Source organism: Hemiscyllium ocellatum, chromosome 8 (genome assembly GCF_020745735.1).
Source record: "Hemiscyllium ocellatum isolate sHemOce1 chromosome 8, sHemOce1.pat.X.cur, whole genome shotgun sequence".
NCBI lineage: Eukaryota > Metazoa > Chordata > Chondrichthyes > Orectolobiformes > Hemiscylliidae > Hemiscyllium > Hemiscyllium ocellatum.
In genome coordinates this window covers 111,655,849-111,672,002 of record NC_083408.1, presented here as the reverse complement: position 1 = coordinate 111,672,002, position 16,154 = coordinate 111,655,849, and the positions used below count along the sequence as shown (strand labels likewise).

The 16,154-nt window shown below is 46.3% G+C and overlaps 1 protein-coding gene across 3 annotated transcripts in view; it reads left to right on the top strand.

The window, feature by feature from the left end:
• ccdc88c (coiled-coil domain containing 88C) overlaps positions 1-16,154 on the top strand; it is a 253,769-nt gene that overhangs the window by 115,784 nt on the left and 121,831 nt on the right. For all 3 annotated transcript variants that reach the window (XM_060829470.1, XM_060829472.1, XM_060829471.1), the window contains exon 4: positions 9,884-9,953. In XM_060829470.1, the coding sequence (XP_060685453.1) occupies positions 9,884-9,953 (70 nt within the window). The remainder of the gene's footprint in view (positions 1-9,883; positions 9,954-16,154) is intronic.

Here is a 16,154-nt window from a genome sequence, read left to right as displayed (position 1 = left end):
GGAAAGGCAAGGACTGAAAAGGACATAGATAAGCTGCAGAACTGGGCTGAGAGGTGGCAAATGGAGTTTAATGTGGACAAGTGTGAGGTGATTCACTTTGGTCGGAGTAACCGGAATGCAAAGTACTGGGGTAATGGTAAAATTCTTGGTAGTGTAGATGAGCAAAGAGATCTCAGTGTCTGGTACACAGATTCTTGAAAGCTGCCACCCAGGTCGACAGGGTTGTTAAGAAGGCATACAGTGTTTTAGCTTTTATTAATAGAGGGATTGAGTTCAGAAACCATGAGATTATGCTACAGTTGCACAAAACTCTGGTGCTGCCACACTTGGAGTATTGTGTACAGTTCTGGTCACCATGTTATAAGAAGGATGTCGAAGCTTTGGAAAGGGTGCAGAGGAGATTTACTAGGATGTTGTCTGGTATGGAGGAAGGTCTTACGAGGAAAGGCTGAGGGACTTCAGGTTGTTTTCATTGGAGAGAAGAAAGTTGAGAGGGGACTTAATAGAGACATATAAGATAATCAGAGGGTTAAATAGTGTGGACAGGGAGAGCCTTTTTCCAAGTATGGTGACGGCGAGCACGAGGGGACATAGCTTTAAATTGAGGGGTGATAGATATAGGACGGATGTCAGAGGTAGTTTCTTTACTCAGAGTAGTAAGGGTATGGAATGCTTTGCCTGCAACGGTAGTAGAATCGCCAACTTTAAGTACATTTAAGTCATCATTGGACAAACATTTGGACGTACATGGAATAGTGTAGGTTAAGATTGGTATGACAGGGCAGTGCAACATCGAGGGCCGAAGGGCCTGTACTGCACTGTTATGTTCTATGATTAGGGATAGTCAACATGGCTTTGTACGTGGGAAATCATGTCTCACAAACTTGATTGAGTTTTGTGAAGAAGTAACAAAGAGGATTGATGAGGGCAGAGCAGTAGATGTGATCTGTATGTACTTCAGTAAGGCGTTCGACAAGGTTCCTCATGAGAGACTGATCAGCAAGGTTAGATCTCATGGAATACAGGGAGAACTAGCCATTTGGATACAGAACTGGCTCAAAGGTAAAAGACAGAGGGTGGTAGTGGAGGGGATGTTTTTCAGACTGGAGGCCTGTGACCAGTGGAGTGCCACAAGGATCGGTGCTGGGTCCTCTACTTTTTGTCATTTACATAAATGATTTGGATACGAGCATAAGAGGTACAGATAGTAAATTTGCAGATGACACGAAAATTGGAGGTGTAGTGGACAGCGAAGAGGGTTACCTCAGATTACAACAGGATCTGGACCAGATGGGCTAATGGGCCGAGAAGTGGCAGATGGAGTTTAATTCAGATAAATGCGAGGTGCTGCATTTTGGGAAAGCAAATCTTAGCAGGACTTAATGGTAAGGTCCTAGGGAGTGTTGCTGAACAGAGAGACCTTGGAGTGCTCGTTCCTAGCTCCTTGAAAGTGGAGTCGTAGGTAGATAGGATAGTGAAGAAGCCGTTTGGTATGCTTTCTTTTATTGGTTAGAGCATTGAGTACAGGAGTTGGGACGTCATGTTGCGGCTGTACAGGACATTGGTTAGGCCACTGTTGGAATATTGTGTGCAATTCTGGTCTCCTTCCTATCAGACAGATGTTGTGAAACTTGAAAGGGTTCAGAAAAGATTTACAAGGATGTTGTCAGAGTTGAAGGATTTGAGCTATAGGGAGAGGCTGAACAGGCTGGGGCTGTTTTCCCTGGAGCATCGGAGGCTGAGGGGTGACCTTATAGAGGTTTACAAAATTGAGGGGCATGGATGGGGTAAATAGGTAAAGGCTTTTCCCTGGGGTCGGGGAGTCAGAACTAGAGGGCATAGGTGAGAGGGGAAAGATAGAAAAGAGACCTATGGGGCAACTTTTTCATGCAGAGGATGGTGTGTGTATGGAATGCGTTGCCAGAGGATGTGTGGAGGCTGATACAATTGCAACATTTAAGAGGTATTTGGATGGGTAAATGAATAGGAAGGGTTGGGAGGGATATGGGCCGGGTGCAGGCAGGTGGGACTAGATCGGGTTGTGATATCTGGTCGGCATCGAAGATCCTTTGGTCCAATCCTGTTTTCATGCTGTCATCTCTATGACTCTCTGACTTTATTATGAGGGGCATAGACAGGAGGGGTAGGAAGACCCACTGTTTCTATTAGTAGAGGGGCCAGTTACCAGGGGCATGAAGTTAAGGTGGGAGGTAGAAAGATGAAAGGAGATTTGAGTACAAATGGTTTCATTCAGAGGGTAGTGAGGGGGTATGTCTGGAACAAACTGCCTGGAAGGCTGGTTGAGATAGAACCTTTTGTAACATGAAAGCAATATTGAGACTTTCGCTTGAGTTACCGTCGCCTCTGGGCTGTGAGCTAAGAGGTGGAAGACAGGATTAATGCGCTCTGGTCTTTATTGACTGGCATGAACACAGTGGGCCGAATGGTAACCTCCTGTGCTGACATGTCTACCTGTAATCACTGTGCCTACATGAGCAGGTGAGAGACTTGGAATTTTGCAGTGAGTAATTCCCTTCCTGACTCCCCACAGTTTATCCACAACTACCAAGTTGAAGTCAGGAATGCGGTGGAACATTTCCCACTTGCCTGGTTGGCTACAGCACTCCACTATCCAGGACAAAGTGGTCTGCTTGATTCCGCCCCGTCCACCATATTGAACGGTCATTCCTATCTCCGCTGGGTCACAGTGGTGGCAATGTGTATCATCTGCAAGGTGCACTGGACTAAGGCAAAGCTTCTCCAACAGCACCTTCCAGACCTGTGACCACCTCCACCTCGAAAGTCAAAGGCAACAGATAAGGCACTACCACCTGCAAGTTGCCTTCCAACCCCCACACATAGGGCCTGGATGCTGGAGTAAGCCATTCAAGACTGCTCTTCCATTCAGTAAGATGGTTGTGAACCTCATTGCAGTTTTAACTACCCCATAATTTTAACTACCCTCTGAAACTAAAGGTTAACCACATTGATTTGTGGTCTGGAGTCACACGTTGGCCAGACTGGGTGAGGATGGCAGATTTCCTCCCTTGGCAGACAATTAGTGAACCAGATAGGTTTTTGAAACAATCGCTATTAGACAAGCTTCTCAATCCTGGATTTTTACTGAATTCCAATTTCACAGTGTGTCCTGGTAGGATTTGAACCCATGACCCCAGAGCATTAGCATGGGGTTCCGGGGGACATTACCACTGCCTCCTCAACATCATAGTGTCTGTCCCCACATCAGACAGACTGCAGGAGTTTAAGTGGCTCACCATCATCACCTCAAGGGGCATTTAGGGATGGTGTTGAGTCAGCAATGTCCATCTCCCATTGGAGAATAAACAAAGAGGTTGTGAGATATCAGGATTGATGGAGCTTTGTTTGGAGATGGGGTTAGGCTCATATGAGCATGTGCGGGCTTGCATACTCTGTACTTTTATTGCAGTTGCCATGGTGCCTTTAAGTGAGTTGATTTGCAAGGGTCAAATTTCAAACTGTCAAAGAATTCATGGTATCTGAACATAGACAAAGGGTCACAGTTTACAAGGCTCAGCACACAGAGCAGAGGCAGGTTCCATCTCCCCCTTCCCCCACCCCCACAATCACTACCTTTCTAGCTTTCCCTCTGCAAAAAGCAATGTTGCATTTGCATAGTGCCTTCCAAAGTGCTTAGAATCCAATAGAAATGGGCTGAGTGAGGGACCTGCAACTGGGTTCCAACAACAAGGAAGGCAGAGCCCCGCCCCAGCACCCACTGCCCTGTCTTGCTGCTTCTGTCCCAAGATGTGGAGATGCCGGTGTTGGACAAAGTTAAATCACACGACAATGGGTTGTTGACCAATATGTTTATTTGTCGTGTGGTTTTTGGCTTCCGTTCCAAGTAAGCCTACGGAGGCCACCAAAGGAGATTTTAAAGGCTGGAGAACAGAGGGAGAGGGGGCTGGGGAAGGGAGAGGGGGTTGAGGAATGAGTGGGGTACGGACAAGGGAGGAGAGGAAGTCAGCAGTAAGAAAGGAGGTGAAGATGATGAATGAGGGGATGGTAGCGGGGGTGGATGTATGAAACCTGACCTGCAACGTTATGAGTTTACACAAGCAATTTTCATTATAAAATACAAATGTATTTGGAAATAGATGACTAAAGACAAAATAAGTAACTTCTAAAACAAAAAAAGTGATTTGAATTAATGTCAGCAAATTCCTGATCCAATTATTGCCTTGCCATGTATCCCCTGATAGTCCAAAAGCCCCACCTGGTTTGGCTCTGTGTAACACCCTGTGAGATCGGTTAGTGAAGACTAATAAATAACTGGCAGAAATTTTGAGGCATCGGTTAATCAGCTGGCTGCTATCCTAACCTGGAGGATAAATCTGCTGCTGGAACAGCTGTCATAGAATATCCAACAAAGTGATTCTTTTGCAGTCTAATGTCATTGAGTTTTTTGGGTGGCACGGTGGCACAGTGGTTAGCACTGCTGCCTCACAGCGCCAGAGACCTGGGTTCAATTCCCGACTCAGGCGACTGACTGTGTGGAGTTTGCACGTTCTCCCCGTGTCTGCGTGGGTTTCCTCCGGGTGCTCCGGTTTCCTCCCACAGTCCAAAGATGTGCGGGTCAGGTGAATTGGCCATGATAAATTGCCCGTGGTGTTAGGTAAGGGGTAAATGTAGGGGTATGGGTGGGTTTCGCTTCGGCGGGTCGGTGTGGACTTGTTGGGCCGAAGGGCCTGTTTCCACACTGTAAGTAATCTAATCTAATCTAATCTAAAACAGTTTTTTTTAAATTTCTTTTGTGTTGAAGCTGCTGATTTCCTGTTGGCCTGTCAGTTCTATCAGCATTGGGCATAGACTGTATCTGCCCAGTTAATGATGTGGTGAAAATGTGTTGCTGGAAAAGCGCAGCAGGTCAGGCAGCATCCAAAAAGCAGGAGAATCGACGTTTCGGGCATAAGCCCTTCAGGGCTTCCTGAGGAAGGGCTTTTGCCCGAAACGTCGAATTTCCTGTTCCTTGGATGCTGCCTGACCTGCTGCACTTTTCCAGCAACACATTTTCAGCTCTAATCTCCAGCATCTGCAGTCCTCACTTTCTCCAGTTAATGATGTGGACTTATGAGACAATGGCAAAGTGCATTCATATAGTGTCCTTACCACAGGAAAATGTACTCACAGGAGCTTCAATCAGACAACATTTGACACCTAGGGATGATATTTGGGGAGGTGTTGAAATGTTTTTTTTCTGTTTTATTAACGAGCATCTTTAAAAAGTTAAACCACACAACATCAGGTTATAGTCCAGCAGGTTTATTTGGAATCACTAGCTTTCAAAAGCAGCACTCCAAAAGCTAGTGATTCAAAATGAACCTGTTGGACTATACCTGGTGTTATGATTCTTAGTTTTGTCTATACTAATCCAACACCGGCTCCTCCACATCATCGTTAAAAAGAGGAAGAGAGTCTGGAGTTTAGGGACCAGACAGCTGAAGTCACAACTAATGGGATAGCAGTGAAAATTTGGAACACACAGAATGGTGGGTGAGGAAATCCCAATTCAGTGGAGTCCTCCCTCGACCAACATCCAGGTGACAAAAGGGAGTGTTCCTTTCCATATAACCCTGGGTGGATTGGGTCAGTCCAGATGGTTCATGTCAGTAAACTGGAGTTTTTCGAACAACTGTTTCAGAATAAAAAACAGAAATTGCAGGAAAAGCTCAGCAGGTCTGTGGAGAGAAATTAGAGTTAACATATTGGGTCCAGTGACCCTTCCTCTGACCTGTTCTTGTTTCAAAATATTGTAGGCGAGAGGTGGCGATTGAACTTGTGTGGTGCCTCTTCTGGTGTTGTAGTACTGCACAGTTTGTCAAAGTCCAGTGAGGAGGCAAGTGTGGAAAAGGAGTCCTGTCAAACTCTGTCAAAGCTAGAGATGCTACCAGCCCCTAACAGGGTAATGTGAGCCACTGGTGAGGGCTCAGTTCTGATAAATCCTGCCTTTTGTCACTGGGCTGCTTTAGACTGACTGAACAGTTAAACTTTTGGAGAGGCAGTCAAATATATAGACATTTCCACTGTGCTCCTGTGAGCTTTGCTGACTGTGGGATATATTCTCTTGAGCAAGTAAGCTGCCAGTTCCAGCCTTCCACCTGAATCTTGAGCATGGAATCCATTGCTGCAGTTAGAACGAGAGCTGAGAGCAGTAAGAGATCATTCAGCCCTTGAAGCCTGCTCCACTATTTAATACAATCATGGCTGATCTCCTCTCCAGCTCAAATCTATTTTCCTGCCTGGTTTCCGTGACCCTTCAATACATCTCTAATTAAAAGTCTATCTCCTCAAATTTCCGCAATGTCCCAGCATGCACTGAAACAGTGGATTCCGCAGGTTCACGACCCTCTGAGGGAAGTGGTTTCTCTTCAACTCTCTTTTCAATCTGCTTCCCTTTACCCTAAGACAATGACTTCTCATTTGAGCTTTCCATGGGCAGCACGGTGGCTCAGTGGTTAGCACTGCTGCCTCTCAGTGCCAGGGACCCAGGTTCGATTCCCACCTTGGGTGACGGGAGTCTGTGTGGAGTTTTGCACATTCTCGCTGTGTCTGTGTAGGTTTTCTCCGGGTGCTCTGGTTTCCTCCCACAGTCCAAAGATGTGCAGGTCAGGATGAATTGGCCATGCTAAATTGCCATAGTGTTAGGTGCATTAGTCAGAGGGAAATGGGACTGGGTGGGTTACTTTTCAGAGGGTCGATGTGGACTTGTTGGGCTGAAGGGCTTGTTTCCACACTGCAGGGAATCTAATCTAATCTTCCCACACAAGAGGAAATGTCCTCTCTACATCTACTTTGTCACTCCCTTTTTTTATCATCTCATACACCTCAATAAGATTTCCCCCCCGTTCTTCTCAACTACAGTAAGTAGAGGCTTAAACGTGAAGTCTGATTTCTCTCCACAGACTTGCTGAGCTTTTCCAGCAATTCCTAAGACAATACGAACATCTCTGGAGTCGATCTAATGAGCCTATTTCGGTGCAGCACTGGTGGATTGTCGTACACTGAGATGATCCAACCAGAAAACCTGTGAACTTGGTGTTTATTATTGTCCACCAATTGGTGTCCGCTTTGCTTCTTCATAAATAGTAATCATACCGGATAGTTCCTGAAGTGTCCTGAGAATGTGGACAGTGCCTTGTGGAAGCCCTGTCTTCCATTTATCCATGCTGTGGTAAGAAGGTTGAGGTCAAAACTGCCAGACTATTCCTTTCCTTCTGGTATCAGTTTGCACAATCTTATTTTTCAAGCACTGGGCTTTTTTTCTCCCTGTTGCTACTAGGGATGTGGTAATGTTTCAGTTCAGTGGCTAGTTACTATGCTACAGAAATGCACCAACAACAGAAGTATAGTTTAAGCACCTCATAGCTTCATTCCCATAGGTGTATGCGCCTGCACTGGCGACTGTCGGCTTATTAACATGACAGTCCCAGAGGACCATGTTCCAGAGAGAGATGAGTGCTGGTGGTTCATCCTGAGGGTCACCACACCTCGGGTGAGGGGTCAGGTCAAGAAAGCAGACCCTTTCTGATAGCCTCAACTGTTGCAGAGATTGAACATGTCTGCATCACAGACCAGCTGTCTAGCCAACTGAGCTACCTGTTGTAAGGCTTGTTATGACAGAGGAGTCCTAAAAACTACTTCGAAATTTGCATTGATGAGACACCTTTTATGACCTCTGGTCTTCCAAAGCTCGTGGGAAAACTAGCAACCGATTTGCACTCAGCAAGCTCTCAGGGGTAAATATTGGTCAGGGCACCAGGGAGAACCCCCTTACACTTCTTTGGAATAGTGCTGTGGGATCTTACCCACCCAGGATAACAACATTGCAGCACCCTCTCAGGACTGTTACTATTGACACGGGTGAACCTGGAGAGTGGAACCCCACCCTTCAGACTCAAAGCACACTCCCTATTGTACCACAGTCGTTGTCCTTCTTGTGAAAGATTGTTCTTTTAAAATGCAAAACCAAATGGGTTGAAGGGAACTGGACAAGACGAAAGGAAACCATTAAGAGCTTCGTTGGTTTTCAATCTGTAAGGATTCACTCTCAGAATTAACTCAGAGACTATCACAAAATCGGAATAGGAGTAAGCCGTTCAATTGTCCTGCACTTTGCCTTGATTCCTTGACTGAGCAAGAATCTCTCTCTCTCTCTCTCTCTCTCTCTCTCTCTGGAAAAGCACAGCCGGTCAGGGAGCATCTGAGGGGCAGGAGAATTGATGTTTTGAGCATAAGCCCTTTCGGAGTGTGGGTGTGCCCAAGGGGGCTGAGAGATAAATGGGAGGGGGTAGGGCTGGGGGAAAGATAGCTGGGAATGTGATAGTTTGGATGAGGATGTTGGGGGGGGGGGTGATGGTGATAAGTCGGAGCAGATAGGTAGGAAGGAAGATGAACAGGGAGGACCGTTCAAGAGGGTGGTGTCAAGTTGGAGGGTTGGATTTGGAATAAGGTGGGGGGAGGGGAGATGAGAAAACTGGACTCATGCAGACTTTGCCAATTAGGGAGCCCTAGCTGACAAGCAGAAACAAGAGTATCAGTTGCTCTGTTCACTGAGAGCTGGCTCTGAGGCCTCTCCATGTGTAAATAATGGGGGACTGGCTGATGGGATACTGGCCTCTGTGGAGTTATTTCATATTGGCTCTGTGATTCTCTGGTATTTGGAAGAGAGCGACTGACTGAGAATCTGGTCTAAAGAGGCATGTTTTAAGAAAGGCTTTAACAAATAGTGGAATGTCGAGGGCTGGAGAAGTTTGGAATTAGAGTGAGGATAGAGGATGGAAGAAGATGAGGGAGACATGCAACAATGGAGATTGGGGAGTATGATGGAGGTGATGGTGTGATATAGTCTCTACCTGAAATAAGGTGCATGAGGCTATGAGAATTTTCCACCAAACACATTGAGCTGGGAGCCAGTCTAGAATAAACAACCTCCTGGTTTGTAGTGGTAATGAAAGGTGTGTCACCACCATTATCCAAATCCGTTTTGGGATTGATGGTCAATACCAGGTGAACCAGCCGTGGTCCCGTCTGTGAAATGTGCGGAGAAGGGAACATTCAACTGAGAGGCTTAAATAAGAACAAAAAGTGCTGGAGAAACTCAGCAGGTCAGGCAGCATCTGGGAGAGTGAAACCGAGTTAGCGTATATCAAGTCTAGCATGATTCTTCAGAAGTGGAATGATATGTTAACTCGGCTTTTTTCCAGCACAGAGTTTCTCCAGCGATTTCTGTTTTCATCTCCAATTTCCCACATCCGCGGTATTTGCCTTTTATTTGAGAAGCCCCTCCTGTTGAGGGGGACTTTTGGAGTTTGAATCCTGTGTTATGTTACAGCACTGCCTTCATGTGTGGCTTGTAACACACTCATGTACTATTACAAGTATCTCCACTCACCTACCCCAAACCCTTCCCCCTCCCTCCCTCCCCCTCCCCCAATACCACCCAGAGAACCAGCAATGGTCAACTTCATGTTTAGCTCCAGAATGCACATTTTTCAGAGACTGGGAGAGAGGAAATTTGTTACACATGGAACAGGAAAAAGACAGGCTCTCACCACTCCCCTCGGACCACCCAATTAACTGATGTTAAAATACTTGAGAAAAAGAAATATTTTTCTTCAAAGGTGTCAAGAGAAGCGAGGAGGAAGTGAGTGTTTGTGCTGGGGAAAATGCTCTGCTTCCTCTCCCCATTCAGTGACTTTCTATCATCTTTGAGAATGGACTCCAGGATGATTAATGCTGGGATGATATTGGCAAACGTGGATATTTGATTGCTAAGTAAATATATTAACGGGAAGTTCACTCCTTTGGAAGTAATCCAGATTTTTATTGTGTGTTTTATTAACAGGAGTGTCTGCAGCAATTGGTGGTAATGAGTTTGCCAAATGTGCTAACGATTGCTAAAGATCCCCTTTCAGGTGAGTGATTTCAGTCCTTGACCAGTGATGGCCCATTGCAAGCTTTGATTTTGTCTGTTCTTTCTTGTCTCTGTAACTCATACTGGGCCAACTGGCTGTGGAAATCTTTTGATATCCTGCACAATTTGGTCATCCTTAATGTGGGTCAGTGAGGAATCCAACTGTGCAATGGCACAAGTCGCACTCTGATCCATCTCTTAACTGACAGCTGTTCATTTCCACTGTGTGCATATATACTGTGTCACGAGATGTTATCCTCTATAATTTGAGATCTGATGCATGCACAAATGGCATTGAACCTATGGTTTGGAAAGCTCTACACAACTGGAGCTTTCCTCCCTTCATGGCTGCTGTAAACTTGAAAGGGTTCACAAAAGATTTACAAAGATGTTAAAAAAACAAAAGTTGCTGGATAAGCTCAGCAGGTCTGACAGCATCTGTGAAGAGAAATCAGAGTTGGTGTTTTTGGTCCAGTCACCCTTACTTAGAACTGACAGTAGCTAGGAAAATAGATGTATCTGGGGTTGGAAGGTTTGAGCTACAGGGAGAGGGTGTTTTCCCTGGAGCATCGCAGGCTGAGGGGTGACCTTTTATAGAAGCTTATAACATCATGAGGGGCATGGATAGGAAAAAAAGTCTTTTCCCTGGGGTGGGGTAATGCAGAACTAGAATTCACCTCACCAATGAGAATTTAAAACAAAAACATAAATTGCTGGAGAAAGCAAGTCTGGCAGCATCTGTGGGAAGAAAGAGTGTTGAGTCTCGTGACCCTTGATTTTGAGTTAGCTGTGCTTATTAAATGTTCTAGTGCAGCTACAACACTGGCAATGAACCAACAAAATTGTCCCATCCCCAAAAAACAGGAGAATTAATTTCAGCCTAATTATTGCCCCATCAGTCAATCCTTGATTATCAGCAAGGTGATGCAGGCGTTGTTTGACAGTGCTATCAAACACCTTAAGTATATTTAAGATGGAAATCGTTGGGTTTTTGATTGATAATGGGATCAAGGGTTATAGGGAGGAAGCAGGAGAATGAGGTTGGGAAACTTGTCAGCCATGATTGAATGGCAGAGCAGACTTGATGGGCTGAATGGCCTAATTTCTGCTCTTATAGTTTAACCTGTTCACTGATGCTCTGTTTGGCTTATGCCTTGACCACTCCGATCCTGATCTCAATACAGCCTTGGTCTAAACATGAAGGAAACAGTTGAGGTCCAGAGGCTAACTGAAAGTGACCGTTTGAGTTTTAGGGAACATTTGACTGAGTACAGCATCGGGGAAATCTAGTAAATCTGGGGTCAAGGAGAATTGGAGAAAACTCTCCACTGATTGGAGTCATACCTGACATGTAAGAAGATGGTTGTGGTTGTTGGAGGTTAGGCATCTTGGCTCCAGGACATCTCTGCAGGAGTTCTTCAAGGTAGTGACCTAGGCCCAACCATCTTCTGCTGCTTCATCAATGATCTTCACTCCATAAGGTCAGAAGTGGGGATGTTTGTTGATTAATGGTGAAGTATTAAACATCATTTTATCTCCTCAGATTCATATTCATGTCCACGTTCACAAGACCTGGACATTATCCTGGTCAGAGAATCAAAACCACGGGCACAGCCTCAGGATAAGCTGCCGATCATTCGGGGAAATGAAGTGACATTTCTTCACCCAAACGGTTGTGAACCTTTGTGATTCTCAACCCCAAAGGCTGTGGAGCTCCATCATTGGATAGACAGATTTTTTTGAGGTTTTGGGAATAAATGGGGAGCAGGTGAAGCCCAAGGTCAGCCATAATTATATTGAACGAGGGTGAAACCTCAACAGGATGTATTTTGTACTCCTGCTAATTCTTACAGCAACTCACATTTTCACCCTGAATGTGTCAGACAATGATCATCTATACAAGGGGAGAGTCAATCAACCTGCCTTAACAGCATTGCCAGCACCAGTATCCTCACCATTAATGGCCTGGGGCTGACGTTACTGCTGTCAAGGAACTGAACTGGCTCTGTTGTCAGAATAATGTGGCTACAAGAGGCAGACGGAGGGGAAAAAAGAAGTTGGAAAGCTTAAATAGAATCCCAGAAATGTACAGCACAAAAACGGACCCTTCAGTCTAACCTGTCCATGCCAACCAGATTCCCAACCCAATCTAGTCCAATTTGCCAGCACCTGCTCCATATCCCTCCAAACCCTTCCTATTCATATACCCATGCAGGTGCCTTTTAAATGTTGCAATTGTACCAGCCTCCACCACTTCCTCTGGCAGCTCATTCCATACGTGTACCACCCTCTGTGTGAAAAAGTTGTCCCTTAGGTCCCTTTTATATCTTTCCCCTCTCACCCTAAACCTATGCCCTCTAGTTCTGGACTCCCCTCACCCCAAGGAAAAGACTTTGTTATTTATCCTATCCATGCCCCTCTATGAGGTCACCCCTCAGCCTCCGACAGTCCAGGGAAAACAGCCTCAGACTATTCAACCTTTCCTGATAGCTCAAATTCTCCAACCCTGGCAACATCCTTGTAAATCTTTTCTGAACCCTTTCAAGTTTCACAACCTCCTTCCAATAGGAGGGAGACCAGAATTGCATGCAATATTCCAAAAGTGGCCGAACCAGTGTCGTGTACAGCTGCAACATGACCTCCAAACTCCTGTACTCAATACTCTGACCAATAAAGGAAAGCATGTCAAACGCTGCCTTCACTATCCTATCTACCTGCACTCCAAGGTCTCTTTGTTCAGCAACACTCCCTAGGACCTTACCATTAAGTGTATAAGTGCTGCTAAGATTTGCTTTCCCAAAATGCAGCACCTCGCATTTATCAAAGTTAAATGCCATCAGCCACTCCTGTATTCTTTCACAGGACGAGGGTGACAAGGCTAGGCCTGCATTTATTGTCCATCCCTGATTGTTGTTGAGAGTCAGAGTCAAACGCATTGCTGGTGGGTCTGGAGCACAGTTGACGATATTGGAAATGGGGCAGAGCTTTGGGAACGTTCTGATCCAGATTCCACTTGTCGGCAGACACCTGGCCATCCTCTTGGCTGTTTCCTGTGTGCTGGGAAGCTCCAGACCAAAGGTGCCACCTGTCCTGACTGGCCTGAAGGAGAACTGCAGCTAGAGAGCTGTGGGGAGCACTGACCGCTCCAATGCAGCCAGTCCATGGCGTTGCAGATCCAGTGCTGATGGAAAGACTGGGAGGTGGGAATGGCCGAGGTGAGCGAATGCTCAACAACTTGGTCACCAGTGACATAACCAAGAAATGAGATCAGAAAATGCTGGAAATACTCAGCACGTCTAGCTGGACTTACAGTTTTTAAGTCTCCTGTAATGATCCTATAAAATGTTACTTGGGGCTGAGAGTTACAGCACCACACCCTTCCCAGCTGTAAGCATCGCCCCAGAGAGAGAGAGTCGCGACTTAGCTGGGAAAGTCCAGCTCCATCGTTGATTGCTTTCCTCGGATTGCTGCAGTCCCAGCAGTGGCCACCACATCTGATGGCACTACTGAGTACATTGAGTACATTGCTTGTTGTTTAATGGGTAGCTTACAGCAACCGGTCTTCCTCCTTTCTGGGACCAATCTCCTGTCTGTAGGCAATTAAATGGCCAATCAAGGAATCTGTGCCCCAGCACTGGGTAGTACCTGGGGGATCTGTGCCCCAGCAATGGGCAGTACCTGGGGGATCTGTGCCCCAGCAATGGGCAGTACCTGGGGGATCTGTGCCCCAGCAATGGGCAGTACCTGGGGGATCTGTGCCCCAGCAATGGGCAGTACCTGGGGGATCTGTGCCCCAGCACTGGGTAGTACCTGGGGGATCTGTGCCCCAGCACTGGGCAGTACCTGGGGGATCTGTGCCCCAGCAATGGGCAGTACCTGGGGGATCTGTGCCCCAGCAATGGGCAGTATGAGGTGAACTGAAGAACCAGCCCTGTAGGTCAGACCATCATACCCGAAACCTAAAGGATCTAGATGTAATGTAGATATATTCCTGACATTCTCTCAGTAATGCAGTGGATTCTGTTGCTAAAACAATGCACTAAATGTTCTCAACATAAATATGTTCCTATCTTTTGCTACCAGGGAGTGGGAATGGGTGTATCCTGGGTTGACTGGTGACCTAGATTCTTTCCATAATCAACCTGTAAAGAGTTTTAAATACTGCATTGTTTCCAAGTTAATAATGTCAGCTGACATAGCTTTGATGTATTTGCTTTGGCTCAAAGTTGACATTCTTGCCCAATTCAAAAGCTGATTGGTTCAAACCCCAGAGACTTGAACTCATCACGGAATCCTCTACAGCATGCAAACAGGCCATTTGGTCCATCCAGTCCACACCGACCTTCTAACAGACCCACCCCCACCACCCTATCCCTGCATTTCCCATGGTGAATCACCTAATCTGCACACCTAACCTGGTTACTATGGGTCAATGTAGCATGGCCGATCCACCTAACCTGCGCATGTTTGGACTCTGGGAGGAAACCCATGCAGACACTGGGAGAATGTGAAAACTCCACACAGACAGTCGCCCGAGGCTGGAATCGAACCCAGGTACCTGGCACAGTGAGGTAGCAGTACTAACTGCTGAGCCACCATGCTGCCCATAATCCAGGGTTTCATTTTGGCAGCAGGGCAATGAAGGAATAAGGAGTAGGGAGGGTCAGAGTGGGGCTGTGGGACTCTGCGCTGCTCAGATCCTCTCTTGAGCCTGTCTCTATTACAACAGTGACAATGCCTCAGCACAGTTTATTGTAGACAGGCAGCATCAGGAGGTGGAGACGTCTGACATTTCAGGTATAACCCTTCGGACTTCTCCTCCTCCTGATGCTGCCTGGCTTGCTGTGCACTTCCAGCCCCCTGCCTGTCTACTTTGGAGTCCAGCATCTGCAGGTTTCTTTTGTCTCAGTACAATTTAGTAGCTGTATTGCACTTTGGGCTATCCTGGGAGGTACTTTTATAAGTAAAAGGTGTTTTTACCCTTTGATAGGAATCATTATTATTCTATCAAAGAAAGAACACAGCAGCTGCTCAGGATGGCTTGAAGCGGAGTTATACTGCTGAACCTGCACACACACACTCTGGTTTTGAGTGAACACTTTGTTGATGATGCATTAACAGAGCAGGAATCCGGATGGGCACAGAGAGGTGTCAATGAAGAATGTACTTATCAGTACCAAAACAGAAATGCCAAATTTCAGAACGCATGCAACAGTTTCTGGAGGAGGTGGAGGAGGAGGAAAGGGAGCTGGGAGGTTGACACATTTGACTCTGAAAGGCTCAGGAGTTGCCATGGAGAAAGCACAGCCTCTCCAAGTTAACAAGATTCTCACTGCAGGTGTCTGAGTTCAGAAGACACATTCGTGATAAATGCAGTGCTCCAGTTTGCACCAGATGCAATTACATTTTAACTCCGACAAAGGGAAGTACCCTTCCTCAGTCCCAGGTGGAATTCCATCTCAACAACTACATTCATTACTCCATTACACAGCTTGCAGTGTTCATGTCAGCTTGGAACTACTTAACAGACCTGTTGATTTGATAGGCAGCATCTCCACACTGCAGGATCGCTCCACCCTGCAGGCTTCCTGCCTCTATTCCTGATGAAGGGCTTTTGTCGGTTTTCCTGCTCCTAGGCTGCGGCCTGACCTGCTGTGCTTTTCCAGCACCACTCTAATCCAGAATATAAAGTGAGGTCTGCAGATGCTGGAGATCAGAGCTGAAAATGTGTTGCTGGTTAAAGCCAGAGCCCTTCATCATTCCTGATGAGGGGCTTATGCCCGAAACGTCGAATTTCCTGTTCCTTGGATGCTGCCTGACCTGCTGTGCTTTAACCAGCAACACATTTTCCACTCTAATCCAGACTCGGATTTCCAGCTTCTGCAGTCCTTGCCCTGCTGATTTGATAGTTTGAGCACAGATTCATCTTTGTACTCCCTGGAGTGCAGTTGATTAATTGAAGGGCCCTCTTGTAGCACAGTGGTAGTGTCCCTGCCCCTGGACCGGGAAGACAGGTTCAGGCCCCACATACTCCAGAAGTCTGTAATAACATCCTATTAGGAAAAACATAGATGATTGATTGAGGTATTTTAAAATATTTCAAATAATAGGAGTTGAGAGGATGGGGCAATTTATTTCCACTGGGTGCAGACATTCCCTGGGGTTGGTGTTAGATGAAGGTGGTGGAAGCAAAGAGAGAGTT